The sequence below is a fragment of the Rhinolophus sinicus genome, chromosome 8 (genome assembly GCF_057876585.1).
Source record: "Rhinolophus sinicus isolate RSI-liver-muscle chromosome 8, RSI-T2T, whole genome shotgun sequence".
In the NCBI taxonomy this organism is placed as follows: domain Eukaryota; kingdom Metazoa; phylum Chordata; class Mammalia; order Chiroptera; family Rhinolophidae; genus Rhinolophus; species Rhinolophus sinicus.
In genome coordinates this window covers 7,523,664-7,539,210 of record NC_142508.1, presented here as the reverse complement: position 1 = coordinate 7,539,210, position 15,547 = coordinate 7,523,664, and the positions used below count along the sequence as shown (strand labels likewise).

The 15,547-nt window shown below is 54.3% G+C and overlaps 1 protein-coding gene across 1 annotated transcript; it reads right to left on the bottom strand.

The window, feature by feature from the left end:
- Window positions 1-19: 19 nt before the first annotated feature.
- Window positions 20-14,469, bottom strand: EPHA1 (EPH receptor A1). Its single transcript, XM_074315241.2, has 18 exons — window positions 14,319-14,469; window positions 13,309-13,373; window positions 9,253-9,534; window positions 7,950-8,346; window positions 7,568-7,723; window positions 6,910-7,254; window positions 6,617-6,744; window positions 6,222-6,372; window positions 5,683-5,779; window positions 5,411-5,469; window positions 4,477-4,602; window positions 3,404-3,589; window positions 3,183-3,244; window positions 2,855-3,061; window positions 2,502-2,651; window positions 2,049-2,242; window positions 425-580; window positions 20-344 (listed from the first exon to the last, which is right to left on the bottom strand). The coding sequence occupies exons 1-18, from the start codon at window positions 14,398-14,400 to the stop codon at window positions 266-268; spliced, it is 2,922 nt and encodes a 973-aa protein (XP_074171342.1). The 5' UTR covers window positions 14,401-14,469; the 3' UTR covers window positions 20-265.
- Between the last annotated feature and the right edge of the window lie 1,078 nt (window positions 14,470-15,547).

Genomic DNA, 15,547 nt, shown 5'->3' with positions numbered 1-15,547 from the left:
TATTTACAAAAATATATATGTATATGTATATATATATAGTATATATATATATTAAACCCTCCCCCAGCTCCCTCCCACAATTACCTTTTTACTTCCACCCCCACCTCCCTTTTTAAAACAAAGAGGCTCCCAGCCTCCAGAGGCCATTTCCTCAGGGAAGAGGGGGCAGGAGCAGCACCAAGGCCTGGTAGGCTGAGGGAAGGGGCCTGAGCGACCATGGCCCCACCCTTGCTCCCTGAGGACAGTGTGGGGGGGAAGAGACGGCTCAGTCCTTGAATCCCTGAATACTGCAAAGAATGCGCTTCTGGTGTCCTGGCAGCGTGATCCCCATCTGCACCAGGTCCCTGTGGGCAAGGAAAGGGGTCATGAGTGTGTGAGCTCAAAGCCCAGCAGCCCTCCGCTGCCCGGCCCCCAGGGTCCTCACTCGGCCGTCAGCTCCAGCACACACTCCATGGTGTCCAGCCCGGCTGAGCGGAAGTGCAAAATGTAGCGTTTCATGCGGATGGACTCCAGCCACTCAGGGACACTTCGATAGGGGATCCCATCTGAGCCACTCAAGCTGGGCAGGCGAAGGGTCAGCCTGTGGGACACGGGCTACCTCAGTCACGCTGGAAATACAGGCAGGGGCTATCTTTGGTCTTCCCATCCCCAGCTCGCCCCTGGCGTTCCTGAAACCGGGGCTCAGCCTGTGAGCATGGCGGCCAAAATTCAACTTGGTGTCTGAGCAAAGAGATTATCGAGACTTTGTGGATTAGCCCGGCTATTGTCTGTGAACCCATTTCCTGGCCGGCTTCCTGGTACACTCACAGCGGTGGGCAGGCTGACAGTCTGGCTTACACTGATAGACCCGGGGGAGGTGGCTGCCCTGAAAGTCCCAACACGAGCGTACCACAAAGCCCATCTGCAATGGAGTGGCCAGGTAAGACACACAAGCATCCACTCTCCCAGCTGGGAGGAAGCAGAAGGCAAAAGCAGAGGCCCAGAAGCCGGCCGTGGTCCTGCCTCTCTTGAGGGCGGCCCCTTGAGTTCTGGGAGCAGCCCCTACTTGCCACCTCCAACCCTGGCTGTTATTCTTGCACTCTGACACCTACAATACAATGAGTGTTCCTGTGCTAAAGCCAGCCAGAGCCAAAAACCATTAGCAAAGTAAATCTGCTGGGGAAAAAAACATCCAACATTCCAAAAAGATTAGCACATACAGTCTCCAGTATACAAGGGAGTTGTGCTCCAAAAGATAGTTTTGAAAGTTGGAACTTGGAGCACATTTTCTCCCAGAAACAAGGTTATATATGGTGGTTTGATACAGAGGCCAGCTCGCCAGGGCTGGTTTGCCCGATAAAGCATTGGAAGCCCCGCTTTGCCTATCTCCCCCGCCTCAATGCCACCACCGGTTCATTTCCCACATCCTGGCAATGTTTTTGATAAAAATGCAATTCTGACCGTGTCCCTCCCATGGACAGTTTTAAAACATTGGTTACTAGTTCTCCGTGCTCGGGATAAAGTCCCGACTTCTCAAGGGTGCTCCTGTACTGACCCTGTCACCTCTCCAGCTTCATCTCTGTCTGGCCACTGTCCCTGAAGTGGGTGCTGCTGTCCCGCTGCTCTTTGCAGTCAGCCTGCCCTCAGTTCCCCAACCCGTGTTGGCCACGTGAGCTGGGAGCCTTCCCAGACCCCACAAGGCTGCTCCTCTCAGTCATGACAGATGTCCCACTGTCCATCGCTTGCCTGTTTCTCTGTCTTCCCCACCCCGATCAAAGTGACCAAGCCCCCTGGGGCAGGTATCAGCTTTTAAGCACTGCTGCTACCTGCAGTTTTTGTTTGAAATGTTTGCTTCCTTTCTGCTATCAAACTTGAGCTGCCCAGGGCAGGACAGTACCTCCTCCATCTGGGATGGCCTCTCCCCGAGGGTGCAGGCTGTGGTCCTGCCTCATGCGCTGGACTCTGTCGGGAGCTCTGCAGGCCCACCCCCTGGTGGTCTCTGCCAAATGCCCATTTCCCTTCTCCCAGATCTGCCCTCCGAATCCCCTTGCCCTCCCCAGCATGGTTACTTGGGATCGAAGTTGGCAATGGTCCGCAGGGAGTGGGGCTTGGCAAGCAGCTGCTCTAGATGTGCCTTCAGCTGGTGGAAGGGGGGCCGACGGGCACAGTCATAGGCCCAGCAGTTCTTCATGAGTTCATAGAGAGGGGCAGGGCAGTCCACGGGAGGGGGCAGCCGATACCCATCCTCAATGCTCTTCATTACCTGCAGCGGGGGGAGGGGAGGAAGGCCCAAGGTAGGAAGCTAACCTGGAGGCCCACAACCAATCTCTGTTCACACAATGATTGCAATGGAGCCTCTAAACCTCCCGACCAATAGTCAAGAGAACAAGGTGTGAGGCAAAAGGGACCAGAGGAGACAGAAGGGCAGAAAAACGGGGTCAGGAAGAAGAAACAAGGATACATGCAGGAAAGAGGCATGAGAGGATTTGGGGAGAAGACTGGTTTGAAGAGACCGGGCTCACCTCCTGGTTGCTCATCTCCCCATAGGGTTTGTCCCCAAAGCTCAGCACCTCCCACATCACAATCCCAAAGCTCCACACGTCACTGGCCGTGGTGAAGATCCGGTGGGCAATGGCTTCAGGGGCTGTCCATCGGATGGGGATCTTTCCTCCCTAATAAGGCACAGAAAGGTGATGTGTTTCAGGGCATGGAGGAAGGGTGAAAAAACACCTGTGGGAAAGGGATGGGAAGTCACCGTGTCCACATGTGCACGCGTCCCACACTCATCCCACATGTGTGCTTGTAGGTGAGGCATGAATTGTGTGCACGAATGTGTGCGCGGTGAGTTTCGTAGGTGCCATCAAAGGGCTCTCACCTGGGTTTCGTAGGTGCCATCAAAGTTGTCCAGGAGGCGGGTCAGGCCAAAGTCAGACACCTTGCAGCACAGGTTCTGACTGACTAAGATGTTCCTGGCGGCCAGGTCCCGGTGGACATAATTGTGGTCACTGAGGTAGTTCATACCAGATGCAATGCCCAGCAACATGGTCACCAGCTGCCCAGGCACCAGCTGCTCTTCCCGCTCCTGCAGCAGGGTGAGTGGGCAGGTTACGGGATGGGCAGGGTCGCCTCTTCCAGGACCAGGAGCCAATACCCAGGGTTCCATGGTGCATCCTCCCTCCCAGCCGGTCCTCTGCCCTCCTCACCCTCAGGAAGGCATCTAGGGCTCCATTCTCCATAAACTCTGTGATGATCATGATGGGTTTTCCTGAGACACAAAGCATACGTCACCATGGCAGCCTCCACCCCCTCTCCACCCAGAACCACCAGAACCAGACTCCCTGCCTTGGCAACACATGTCCCCTCCACGTCGTGGTCTCACCCTCTCCTTCCCCTCCCCGCATACTCCTCAAGCCCCTCCTCATACTCTTTGTGACAACGCCTTCCAAGTGCAGAATATGAGGGTGGTTAAATTGGCCCATGATCGTTGCCTCTCGAAGGAAGTTCCACCACTGGCCGTCTGGAGATGTGTCCTTCAAGGTCTTAATGGCCACAGTCTTGCTGTCCTGGCTGGGGATTCTCAGAGTCCCTCGATACACTTCCCCGAACTCTCCTGGGTGTAGAGAAAACAAGGTCATAGCCCGATGCATTGTCAGGCTCCTCGCCACCCCCAACCCCAGGGGACAGGCAGCGATACCCTCCAGTCCCCCAGTTCTCTTTTCTTCTCGGATCAGAAACCTCGTGTGCCCTTTCTGGGACAAGAGCTAGGCTGTACTTCCCAGGGAAGGGGACAGGAGTCTGGAACAGGAATGCAGCTGGGGAACCTGTTCAGCACTGTCTCCAGGGTTAGTGCAGTTCTTGGCTAACGGTGGGTGCTCAGTAAATGCGGGGTGAGTGGACACTGTGTGGCGGCACCAGGGTGTGTTCATGAAGGGCAGGCTGGTCCTGGGCCCGCACACAAATGACTGGGGAGGCTGACCATTGCTGCCTCTCTTCCGCAAGTTCCCCTGGTCAAAGCTTGGCCAGCTTGGCCGCACAATCAGCAAGGACACTGCCAAGCTTTGTTCTCTGCTCAGATCCATTTCCCCCGGTGACCCAAGGATCAGGGCAGCCCAAGGGCACTGGGCCCTGGGGGGGTGTGGAATGTGGGGTGAGGGAGGCTCGGAACCTCTCCCACGTTTGAGAACCATCTGAGAAGCGCCTGAGCCTGGGCACAGTGGTCCACTATTGACAAAAGTGATGTGTTTAATGCTCTTTATCGGGAACTCCATAACCACAGAAGCAGATTGTGTATGAGGCAGGGGCTACTCCAGGACACTTGATAAGGGGGCTGTAACAATGACCACAGCACTTCAAGGAGAATGCAGGGTCAAGCAGAGAGGGAACTCATCCGGGAGTCCCTGGGCCGGAGTAGAGGCAGCTGGGCTCCGCAGGGAGGGGCTGGAAGGAAGCAGCTGGCTGGCAACTCTGTGCGGCCCCCAGACGGACCAGAGGGCTCACCTTCCCCTATGACAGTGTCCACGATCAGCCAGGTGGGGTCGAGCTCCTGGGTGAACTCCAGAGCTCCCTGGGCAGGGTCCTCATATGCCTGGAGGTCCACATAAGGCTTCAGCCACAGCTTGTCCTCTGCGGGGAGAACAGAGGCTCAGCACAGGAGCTCCAACTTCGGGGCTCAGGAGTAATGGGGGGAGGGGCCGGCAGCAGACCTGGGACTTCTCAGTCTTCTGTTCCCTGAGGAGTCCCGTTTTGGCTGAAATGGGAGAAAGTCTCTATCCTCAGCAACGAAGCCTCCACAGCCAGCTTTTCTTTCTCCTCTCTATGCGCAAAGCTTCCGTGTCCTCACCCGCCCCGCCCCAGGCCCAGAGCAGTGGGCCGGAACCCAGACCCAAAAGCGTGTTCGTGGCCTCAGGTTACCCAATCTTCCTGGGGCTGGTTGACCCGGGCTTCAAATTCTTTGCCCCTCCTCCTCACCCCGGCTCACCATACTCCCCCAATCACTCACACCTCATTCACATTCCCAGACAAGCCTCACACCGCCCCATTACTTGGATGAATCGCAGACTGCTCGCCCCTTTTGTGGGGCACCTAATGAAGTGACCAGCAGGAAGCCCACATGCCTCCGAGGACTTCGGGGAGCCTGCCAAGCAACCTCCCTCCCACTCAGCCTCAGCCCACACACCTGGCCAGCCAGGATGGGGAGGCTGCCCAAAGCCCGGGCATGGGTACAGTTGCACGAACAGCTAGCAGGTAATTGCACAGAGCCTCTGGGGTGCTCTCAGTACAAAGTTAATTAACCAAAGTTAATTAGGTGGCAAAAGACAAGAAGCCTAGAGACAACAGAGCCCACTTGCGCCCCCAGCACTAGCCCAGCAAATGTGGGTCTCTCGGTCCCATCCCAGTGGCGCCTCCCAACAAATGGGTGATGCTGACTCACCTCGGTCCATGTTGGTGACACGATCACGCTGCCTCTGTTGCCGTCGCCGCTGACCTTTCCTGTGGGGGATTGGGGACAGCTTCTTCAGGGTCCCAGGACCACCTCAGGGGCCCTGTGGGCTCCGGCTGAGTTTTTCCAGGGTGCAGGGTGAAGGTTGAGACACAGTGGAGCTTTGGTACTAGGGAATGGGAGGGTCGTGGAGGCTGCATTCAGGGGCTTCTGACCAGACAAAGACACCGAGGATGGTGGCTGGGGAGGGGCAGGAGCAATACCTGGACCGGAAGACGAGAATCCCGAGCAGCAGTGCCACGCCCAGCAGCAGCCCGAAGATGATGGCCACAATCTCGCCGCCAGTCAGGCCCCTGGAAACTGTGGCACACGGGGGGAGGAAGTGTGAGAGGCTCAGAGTCCACAGGGATGATGGAGGCCAGAAGGGCAAGCGCAGAAGCGGTCCCTCCATGGGCCTCATGTGTGTCCCCTAACTGGGGAGATGGGACTGTATATGAGAGAGCACGTGGAGGGGCCTCCCACAGAGGCTGCCAGCTTGCGCTGCCTGCTGCTGAACACTAACTGAGCAGGTAGGGGACTTGACGGGACGTTGGTCGGCAGTACCCAGTATCGGAAGGTGCGTCTGAGATCACTGGGGAGGGGTGTGAGTCCGTGTGGGGCTCTCCCCCTGAGGCAGCTTCTGCGCGTGTGTGGGAGTGTGTGTCGAGGGAAAGGAAGGGTCACTGACTAGAACAGGGTCTGAGAGGGCTTCAGTGGGATGACAGGTGCCTGTGTGTTATTAGAACACAGGCTAGGCACCCACCTGGCGGGCTGGTCCGAAACTCATGGTCAGGGGAGAAAGGGCCAGGTCCCAGAGGGGTCAACATTCGGACTCTGACGATGTATGTGGTATCTGGCTGCAGTTCCGTCAGCAAGACCCTGGGTTCTAGCACCATCTGGTGCCGTTCTTCATCCTGTGGATGGGGACTCGTGTTGACTGGGCCGTGCCGAGCCAGACCTGGCGGAGGTGATGGGCGGTCTTGGGAGCATGGGGGGAGGGCCGGGCCGGGGAAGGGTCAAGGCAGAGTTCTGTGTAGGTTTGGTCCCCAGAAAGCCATGTGGTTCACTTTGGGCAGTTTCCCCCCATCCTGCACCCCAGGCTAGAATGTTGGGGTGTGCCAGGCCTCGACAGAGACCGTCTCTCAGCTGCGTTCTCACCTGGTTCAGCACATGCAGCTCGTAGCTCAGGTTCCCACTGGGGATACGGGGCCAGGACCCTGCCCAGGTCAGCTCCAGCTGCCGTGGCTCCTTCTTTACCAGCCTCAGGGACAGACCTGACAGTGACTCTGAAAGTCCAGAGGGTTCCAGTGGATTTAGAAGGAAAGAGGAAATAACTTGAGTAGCTTTCCGGTGGCATCCTGCCCATCACTTTGTCCCTGTGGTCCTAAGCCCTTCTGGCTTCCTCTAGGCCCAGTCCCTCCCCAGGCCCAGTCCCTCCTCAGACCCCTCACCTGCGTGCCCCATGCTGATGCTGAGCGAGGCGCTGGCGTGCTTGGAGCTGCCCAGCCCCGACACTCCATTTTGGGCTTCAACGTTAAAGGTATAGTTGGCGTAGGGTTCAAGGCCGCTGACGCGCACAGCAGGCTTCGTGAGCCCGCTGGCCCCCGGGGAGAAGCGCACACTCCCTCCACAGGGCTGGCAGGGCCCACCGTCCAGCACTGCTCCGCGACACTGAGAACACCCCACATTGTATCTCACGTCCTGGCGCCCCCCCATATCTGCGGAGGGTGCCCAATGCAGGGAGAGTTGAGTCCCCGAAACAGAGACGCTCAGGTTTTGAGGGGCTGAGGGAGGGCCTGTGGGAGAAAGGGGCCATCAGTAAGAGCCTAAGGTTCTGGCCCTCGTTTCCTGCCACCACCCCCATTCTTGAAGTCCTCTGAAGGTCTTGCCAGGAGATTTGATTCCAACTGAGGAAAAGTAGCGTAACTGAGGCTCTGCATTCTTCCAGGGGGGGCAGGGGACAGGGGAAGGTCTTCAAGTGTCTGACACGACACCCTGGACAGTCAGTCTCCAATAGCTGATTAGCTCTGGGAAATGCCCACCCTCACGCGGGCTCAGCCAAGGTCCCACACTGCCTCACAGATGGCCAGGCCCTGCTGCTGGACTCACGTGTGCATGCGGCCTGGGGGCCCTCCCCGGGGGCTCGGTAATGGCCGCTCTCACAGGCACAGATGGTGGCCCCTTCAGATTCGGCGGTGCTGTGTTGGGGGCACTTGAGACAATGCGGTGGGTCCATGTCCGCCCGGTAAGAGCCACGAGGGCAGGCTGGAGAGACAATCCAGCAGAGCCATGGCTGTCTAGTGCTCTTACAGGTGGAAATCACCCCTCCCCATGCCCCGTACCGGAAACACCCCTGCATGTGTCTGTCTGGGGCCCTCCGACACTCAGTTTAATAATCTCTGATTTCCTTCCCTCTCTTGGCACCCCTGACACAGTCCCCCTCCCCCGAGTGGTCCCTGCTGGTTGCCACCACCTCTTCAAGTGTCCTTACCAAGGCATCCTTCGCCACCTTCCTCATAGCCAGGCTCACAGTGGCACCGCCCCACCGGCACCAGCCACTCGCCTTCCGGGCTGCAGTGCATACGGGGACCACCCGAGGGGCTGGGGCTGGCCTGGGCATGAGGCAAGCAGGTCCCGGTCACTTCCACCAACCCGCCAGGTCCGGGAAGAGTGTCAGGGAATCGGGCCAAGCCATGCACAGCCTCGGGACAGCGCTGGTAGAACACTCGCACGGAAACCAAGGCCACACAGGCCCCCGGGTTGTGGAAAGCGAGGTAGAGGCCACGGCGGGTCAGGCGGCCCAGGGAGCAGCGCTCCACATTCATTTTCACAGCGCCAGAGGCAAGGTCTTGAATGGTGAAGCTCTGGTCTGCAGCCACCGTGGTCACCTGGGGAAAAGGTAGAGGGAAAAGGGGAGCGACCACGTAACAGAAATGAAGTACACAACCAGAAACCAAGGGCCCATTACACGTGAGTTACTGGGCTAAGCATTTACGTGCATTATGCTGTTGAGTTCATGCAATAACCCTGTGAGGTGGGATGGGTAGCCACCCCCAGCTAACAGACAGGAGACAAAGGCTAGGAGAGGTTAGAGACCTTGCTGGAGATCACACAGCTGCTACCCAGGTGGGGCCAGGATTGCAACCCAGGCAGTGCAGCTATGACCCATGTCATTTCTGCTATTGGAAGGTGTTGCCCACGTGAGTGCCAATGGGGTAATCGGTTATAAAGTATGTCATAATTTATTACTAATAACAAACTTTACAACATCTTATCTTAGGGAAAAAATGTGCGTACACCCTATAATCACGTGCTCTGAACTCTTTTGCCCTTCCGGTATGTTTTCCTGAGTCGGAAAGACAGGGACGGAATTAGAGAAAGAGGCTGCAAAGAATGATCTCCTGACACAAGCCCAGCAATACACACGGGGAGGTGCCACGCAAGTGCGCGGTGGTTACTGAAAAGTTGAGACACCTCTTCCCAGCCTCCACCACGGCTAGCTGTTATCTCAATGGATGCCTGAAAAGCCTCTGAAGTAGGCAAGGCTGACACTGTTATCACTGTTCTCAGACAAGAAAACCAAAGCTCAGAGAGGTTAAGTGACACACCCAAAGTCGGGACACCACAGAAAAAGTACTCAAATCCGGCTCTTCTGATTTCTTTGGTTAGTCAACACCTAGACTCTCTTCCTGTTTCTGCCACCTTCTCTTTTTCTTAAGCTGAGCAGGGACATGGACAGCAGTGAGGCAGGGATCAGTGCCCGGACCGGAATGGCACAGAGGGGTAAAAAGTACCTTCTGGAACATGAGCCGGCGGAGCTGAACCCCCACGTCCTGGTCGCTCTCCATATACAGCAGGTTGAAGGTCTCCTTGCAGCCCAGAGGCCCGGCGCCGCCGGGGAAACTCTTACAGTCCCGCACTGTGAACCGCAGCTCCACCTGCACACGCCAAGGCTCTTCCCCTCGGTAGATCCAATTGGAGCGAAGCCAGTGGTCAGTGTCTCCGCTTTCTTGTACTGGGCAGTCCTGATACATGTATAGGGGTGTCCCATTCAGGATCTGCTGCACCCCGCTCCACTGTGAGAGGAAAGTCAGACAGAGTCAGGCTCCAAGTCACCACCTGCTCCCCAAACCCTCATTTTCTAGAGCTGATGGTGAGCGAGCTGGTGTCAGTGTCCCCCAGGATCACGCTGCTTCTCCTGCCTCTGCCCACCCCTCAGCCCCAGGACGGACAGTAGATGAAGTGTTACAGTCAGGCATTTATTTGGATAGAGGGTGGGCAAGACAATGCTCCTTTCCCACCCGTAGCCATCCCTTTTCCCTTCGATCAGCCCATTCCAGCTGCAAGAATATGAGCACCAATTTTTATGGATTTCATCAACAGAGCTGTCAAGTACCCCAACGGCAGATTTCTATAGCAAAAGCTCATTCACAAAATCTTTGTGCCTGTTTGTTTAGAGAAGAGGAGTGTTTTAATATTGAGACCCCTGAGCTTTTGGAGGAGGCTAGAAGCAGCATAATAAATAGACCTCTTCTGTATAAGGGAATGTCACCCTCTCCAATATGCCTGCCAGTAAGGGCCACTATCAAAATCAACAACAGAGTTGGCTGGACTTCTAGACACCATCCAGTCCAACCCCTTTCATTTCTTTTAAATTAAAAGAATGTTTAAACTTAGTTAACAACGGCTGGAACTAATAGTATTTACCATGAGCTAGTCACAGTGGTACTTTCCACGAGGAAACTGAGTCACAGTGGGGTTAAGGGACTCGCCCCAGATGCTCAGCTATTAAGAGGCAGAGCTGGGACGTGCACACAGGTATTCTGGGCTCCAGAATTTATGCTCTTAATCATTATGCTTCTATGTGCTTATTATAAAAAAAAAATCAAAGAACAAAAACTTATATTAAAAAGTGAAAGTTCTCTCATCCATCCAGTCCACTGTCATAGGGAGCCACTCTTAACAATCGGAGTAAAACTTTCCAGACCATTTTCTGCCTCTAGAGAAATGTTTTAATGTTTCTCTCATGTGTGTGTTTAACATAAAAGTTTTTTTAAAAAAACATACAAGTGTTATTCTGTAGACCTGCTGTATCAAAGGGTAAACATATTATACATAAGATAAGGCCAAATTGTCCTCCAAAAAGGCTTTATCAGTTTACACTTCCACCAACAATGCCTGAGGGCTAATTTTCTCAAAAGCTCATCAACACTGAATATTAATGCTTTTTTTACTTTTGGCCAAGCTTCTAGACAAAACGCCTTTTTAATTTACATTTCTTTGAGAGGAGGTTGTACGTTTCTCTTTTGCTCACTGGCTATTCGTAATTTTATGCAATTATGTGTAACTTTGTCTGAGATTCTATTGTTATATCTTTTGATTGTTCATTTGGATGAAATTTTTTTTTTTGTATTATGGACATTAATTATTTGCTTGAAATATATGTTTCTCCCTGTCTGTCATGCCACTTAACTTTGCTAATGTCTTTGATGTTGACATATATTAAAACTTTTTATATAATAACATTTATAGCCTTTTCCTTTATAATTTTTGGGTTGTGTGTTGTGTTTGGGAAGCTGCCCCATCCTAAACTTATAAAGATCTTCTATATTTTCTCCTAATATTTTTGTAGGTTTGGTTTTTAGGTTTAGATTTTAATCTCCCTAGAATTAATTTTTTTGTGTATATAGTGTGGAGGTGTAACTTTACCATCTTCTTTTTCTTTTTTTTCAATTGTAGACATTCAATTGTCAATTTATTGGCTAGTCTAGACTTTCCACATTGATTTGCAATTCCAGTGTTATCACATACTAAAGTCTTACATACGCAGGTTTGTTTTTGAACTTTCTATTTTGTTCCACTGACCTAAGTATTATTGTGCAATGCCACACGTTTTAATTATAGTTGATGTATATAGTATGTTCTGGTGTCTGTAGGACAATCCCTCAGTTCATTACTCTTTTTTTCCAAAAAAAGTATCATCCATTCTTAAGTATTTTCTCTGCCAGATGAACTTAAGAAAGAGGCTCCCACATTCTACAAAATATTCCATTGATATTTTGGTTGCAATCCCCTTATTTTATGGAGAAGAGACCAAGAGGCCCTTAGAAAGCTCACTTCCCCAAAGGATTTTAATCCACTATGATAGCAGGGGCATTCATAGCTACTCTCAGTTCTGGGGAAAGACAAGAAAAAGCACCATTAACTATCAATTTGGGGTGGGGAGGGGCAGGGGCATATTTGTGCATTAAGTTAGGGAATTCACAGATTGGGCAAGGGGCTATCCAGACACTGAAGCTGGGATGAGAGAAGGCACTGAGAGCCTGTTCTTAAGGGGAAGCTGTGATGGGGAAGGCATGTGATGGGGGGCAGGTGGGAGGGTGGTGGGTGGTTAATGTGCAGCTTGTTAGCTAGACTGCCACCCCTGCAGCTGGAGCCAGAAGCAGATGTTCCCAGCTGTCACTTGTCTCTCCCAGTGGTGACGGATGGGGAGAACAAGCTGCCCAGGATCCTTTCACTTATCACTCAGGCAGGGCTGGCTGCCTGGTGGGTACATTCTGGGGGAGCCTGGACCTGAGTGTGCGTGTGTTTTGAAAAGATGAAGAGGAGGACAGAGGCTGAGGTAGACACAGTGGGAGTGTGTGACTGCTGCTGTCTTCTTGCCCTCTTAGTACTGTTGAGCCTGAGCTGGGAAAGTTGCCCGGCTTCCTCTCCAGCCCAATTAGGGAAGAGTTATTTGGGTGGAGGTGGCAGGGGGACAGTGGAGGCCCGTGGGAGCCAGCAGATGGACCTGCAGCCCTTTTTGTGGAGTGATTAGCTGGTTTATGAGATGAGGCGCCTATTAGGGCTGGTCTAATCCGGGATTTTCCAAGCAGCCCCTCCTGTAGGATACATTATGGTTTAGTCTATTAATTCTAATTACAGGCTACTCTGTGGGAGAGCTGAGAGTGGAGCCAGGACCCAAGGACCCAGAGGGAAAGAAAGCAAGTCACCCCAACTCCAGAAATAGAGGCCTGATTCCTACTGGAGGAGGAAAAGGGAAAGGGGACCCCCAGAGAACAGGGTCTAGGACCAGAGCGAAGAAAGGCCTGAGGCCAGAGTGCTGGAGGCTTAGGCCACTGGGCCAGCCTCCTGTGCTTCCTGGGCAGCTCTGCTAAATGGCAGATAGGTGCTCCCTAGGACTCATAAGATCCTACCTCTGCTCTCTGGGTTTTAGGAATACCCAAGGAAAGAAGGGGTTGGAACAAACCCAGACAGCTGGAATGCATGGTGTGCCTGCACTGGGCAGGATAGAGGAGGTGCCAACAGCTCAGGGACCTCTATTGAGGCCGCTTTTGACTTTGGGGGAGTCACAGACCCTTTGAAAAATGTGATGAAAACCCTGGCTCTCCTCTCCAGAAAAAAAAAAAAAAAAGGCCACAACTTTGAATACATTATTATGGGGTTCCCTGACCCCCTGGAACCTATCTGTGCAACTCCATTGGGAAAGATGAACCTCAGATTGAGGACACTTTCCTGTTTTGGTCTCAGTCTTCAACCATCCCCAGGATGGTCCATTCCCTCCCCAAGATGTGGACTCATCTCTCCCCAGTTCCTCAGGAGTATTCAGCCCTGCCTCACAGGGGAGGGAGGAGAGGAGCCAGGTACTGAAGCATTCCCCATGGGGTGAAGCCTGACCCCCGCCCCCAAGTCCCATTCAGGAGGCTGACTCACCTCCCCTCCCCCTCCCAGAGGAGACACTTCCAGTTTTTCCAGCTCTTTTCTCCGTTCCTCCACCCACCTCTCCACCCCGTTTCCCACTGGCCTTCAGCCTTGAACCATCCTGGGTCCTTCCCGCCCCTAGCACTTACCCCATCCTCTGGGTCCAGCAGCCAGCCCAACTCTCCCTCTGCGGTGCTCGTGTCCATCAGAGTGACTGAAGGTGTAGAGGAAAGGGGCCTGTCACCTCTGGGGGAGGAGGCCCCACATGTGCAACCCACATTCCTCACTCTGAGTCCCCCAGCCCCCAGGCTTCAACATCCTGCTCCTAACAGCTGTGAAGAGCTCCAGGGAGTAATTAGTCTGTCTTCCTCAGGAGTGTGAAGGGAGGAAGGCAGAGTGGAGTAAGGGTTGGAAGGCTAGATCTCTGACCAAAGTCAACGCAGGAAGCCTTACAAGAGCTGCCACACAGATGTGCACCCTCTCACTCTGTGGGGGACCCATCAGCTGCAGAATGGAAGGGTGCATGGGCAGCAAGCTGCTCAGCCTCTGGGGGTCACGAGTGGGCAGGATGTGGACAGGGGAACTTAGAGGGGAACCACCCACTGGCAAAGGGCCTGCTCTGACTATGACTGGGGGTGTGGAGTGGGGTACAAGGTACAGCTCTGAGTCTGGGAAGTGGGGGTCATAGGGGTGAAGAAGGTGGGCAAGCCTTCACATATAAGGCTTGATCTCTACATCTGGGGACCGCTGCACCCCGACTCCTAACCCTTCCCCCAGCCGTGGGTCCCTAGGTTAGCATTGGGCGACTTCCCACCTCGGACTTCAGAGGGTTCAGATCTCTGGGTTGGGCATCTGAGGCTGGGACTGCCAGGGCAAGAGGGGCCCCGCGATCGCTGGGGTGGGCGTTTGGACGCTGCTTCCTTGCACCCCACCCCCAAGTGTAAACTGCTGCCCAGCAGGGGCGGGGGTGACTCGCCCGGGAAAGCAGCTGTTTGGGGTCAAAGACCAAAGATTGGCCTGCCCAGTCGATAGCCTGGCGGCAGGACAAAACAAGAGCGCTGGAGGGGGGCTCAAGGAGAGGCCTCCTTAGGAATGCCGGCTACTGGAGGGGGGTGCCAGCCCGGCCAGGGGAGGAAGGGTTGGGGGCGGGGGTCTGTACCTTCCTTGGCGCGCGCCCCCGGGGGCAGTGGGGCGCAGAGTAGCAGCAGCAGCCCAAGCCCCAGGGGCCAGCGCCGCTCCATGGCGCGGGGCCGGGACCTGGGACCGCGGTCGGGACAGCTGGGCCAGGTCTCGAGGACAGGGCTAGCCGGGCGGGCCAGGCGGGGGTGGGAGGCGGGGCCAGCTCCGGGGGCGGAGTCCCGGCCTCACCTGGATCACCTTCTTAAAGAGACAGTAGGGCAGGAAGGAAACTTGTTGGACAGGTAATAAACTTCAAAAACCGGAGGCGTCTTGACAGGTATGAGACTGCGGGCGCCGCCTAGTGGGTGGGATTAGGAACTGACTAACCTAGTCCTAATTTTAACCCTACCAACCAAGTCTTGATCCAGCCTTTAGCCTAATTCTACCTAGGCATTGAACTACACCCTTGTATTCCTCCCTCTTTCTTTCTTCGGGGCCCAGCACTGGGACAGACACCGGGGGAGGCAGGGGCTTGTGCTTCAGTGGGGCAGGCTTAATGACCAGAATGCAAGGCGGCGTACAACACTTAGAAGGAGGGAAGAGGGAGCAAACTCAGCCGGCCGGGCACTTGAGGTGAGTCTGCAGGAAGTAGGCGTTTGAGTTGGGTTTCCAGTGAAAGAGATTGGGAAAGGCATGAGCAAGGGCCTGAAAGCAGGGAGCCTCAAGGTGCGTTCTGGGAGTGGCGAATGGACCAGTTTGACTGCTGGGGCACAGGATTTATCTTGGGAGCCAGGCAGAAAGACAGGTGTGGGCCAGAGCTGGGAAGGTCCTGGTAAACTCATTAAGGAGTTTGAACTTCGCATGCTCTTTACAGAGCAGACAAGAGGAACCGGAGAGGTTCTGAGCACAAGTGGTAGAGACGGAAGGGATCCAGCTTTAGCCCTATCTGGTGATGTCAATCCAGGCCTTTCCCACCCTCTTGGACGCAGCCTTACATTATATTTAATAGCTGCTTATTCAGTTTCTACTTTCCATGCATTAAGCCTGAAAGCATCACAAAAGCGTAAGGCAGTCCTTGCTTAAACAAACTATTAATCTGAGGAGTGTTGGGACTTAGGACATGAAGCAAGCACACAGATGGCCAAAATGACAGGCGGCAGCGGACCCCAGTGAAGGTGAAAAACAGGGTCAACAGTGGCTCAAAGGGGAGTGATGCATTCACTGAGAACTGGCAGCGGGTTTCACTCCTGGGGCCCCTCCTTCCTACAC

Coding starts and splice junctions, on each gene's coding strand:
- EPHA1 (XM_074315241.2), bottom strand. CDS start 14,400: ATGGAGCGGCGCTGGCCCCTGGGGCTTGGGCTGCTGCTGCTACTCTGC. Junction 5,780..6,221: donor GTTTCGGACCAGCCCGCCAG/GTGGGTGCCTAG, acceptor CGTGTGCCACAG/TTTCCAGGGGCCTGACTGGC. Junction 4,603..5,410: donor TGTCACCAACATGGACCGAG/GTGAGTCAGCAT, acceptor TTCTCCCCGCAG/AGGACAAGCTGTGGCTGAAG.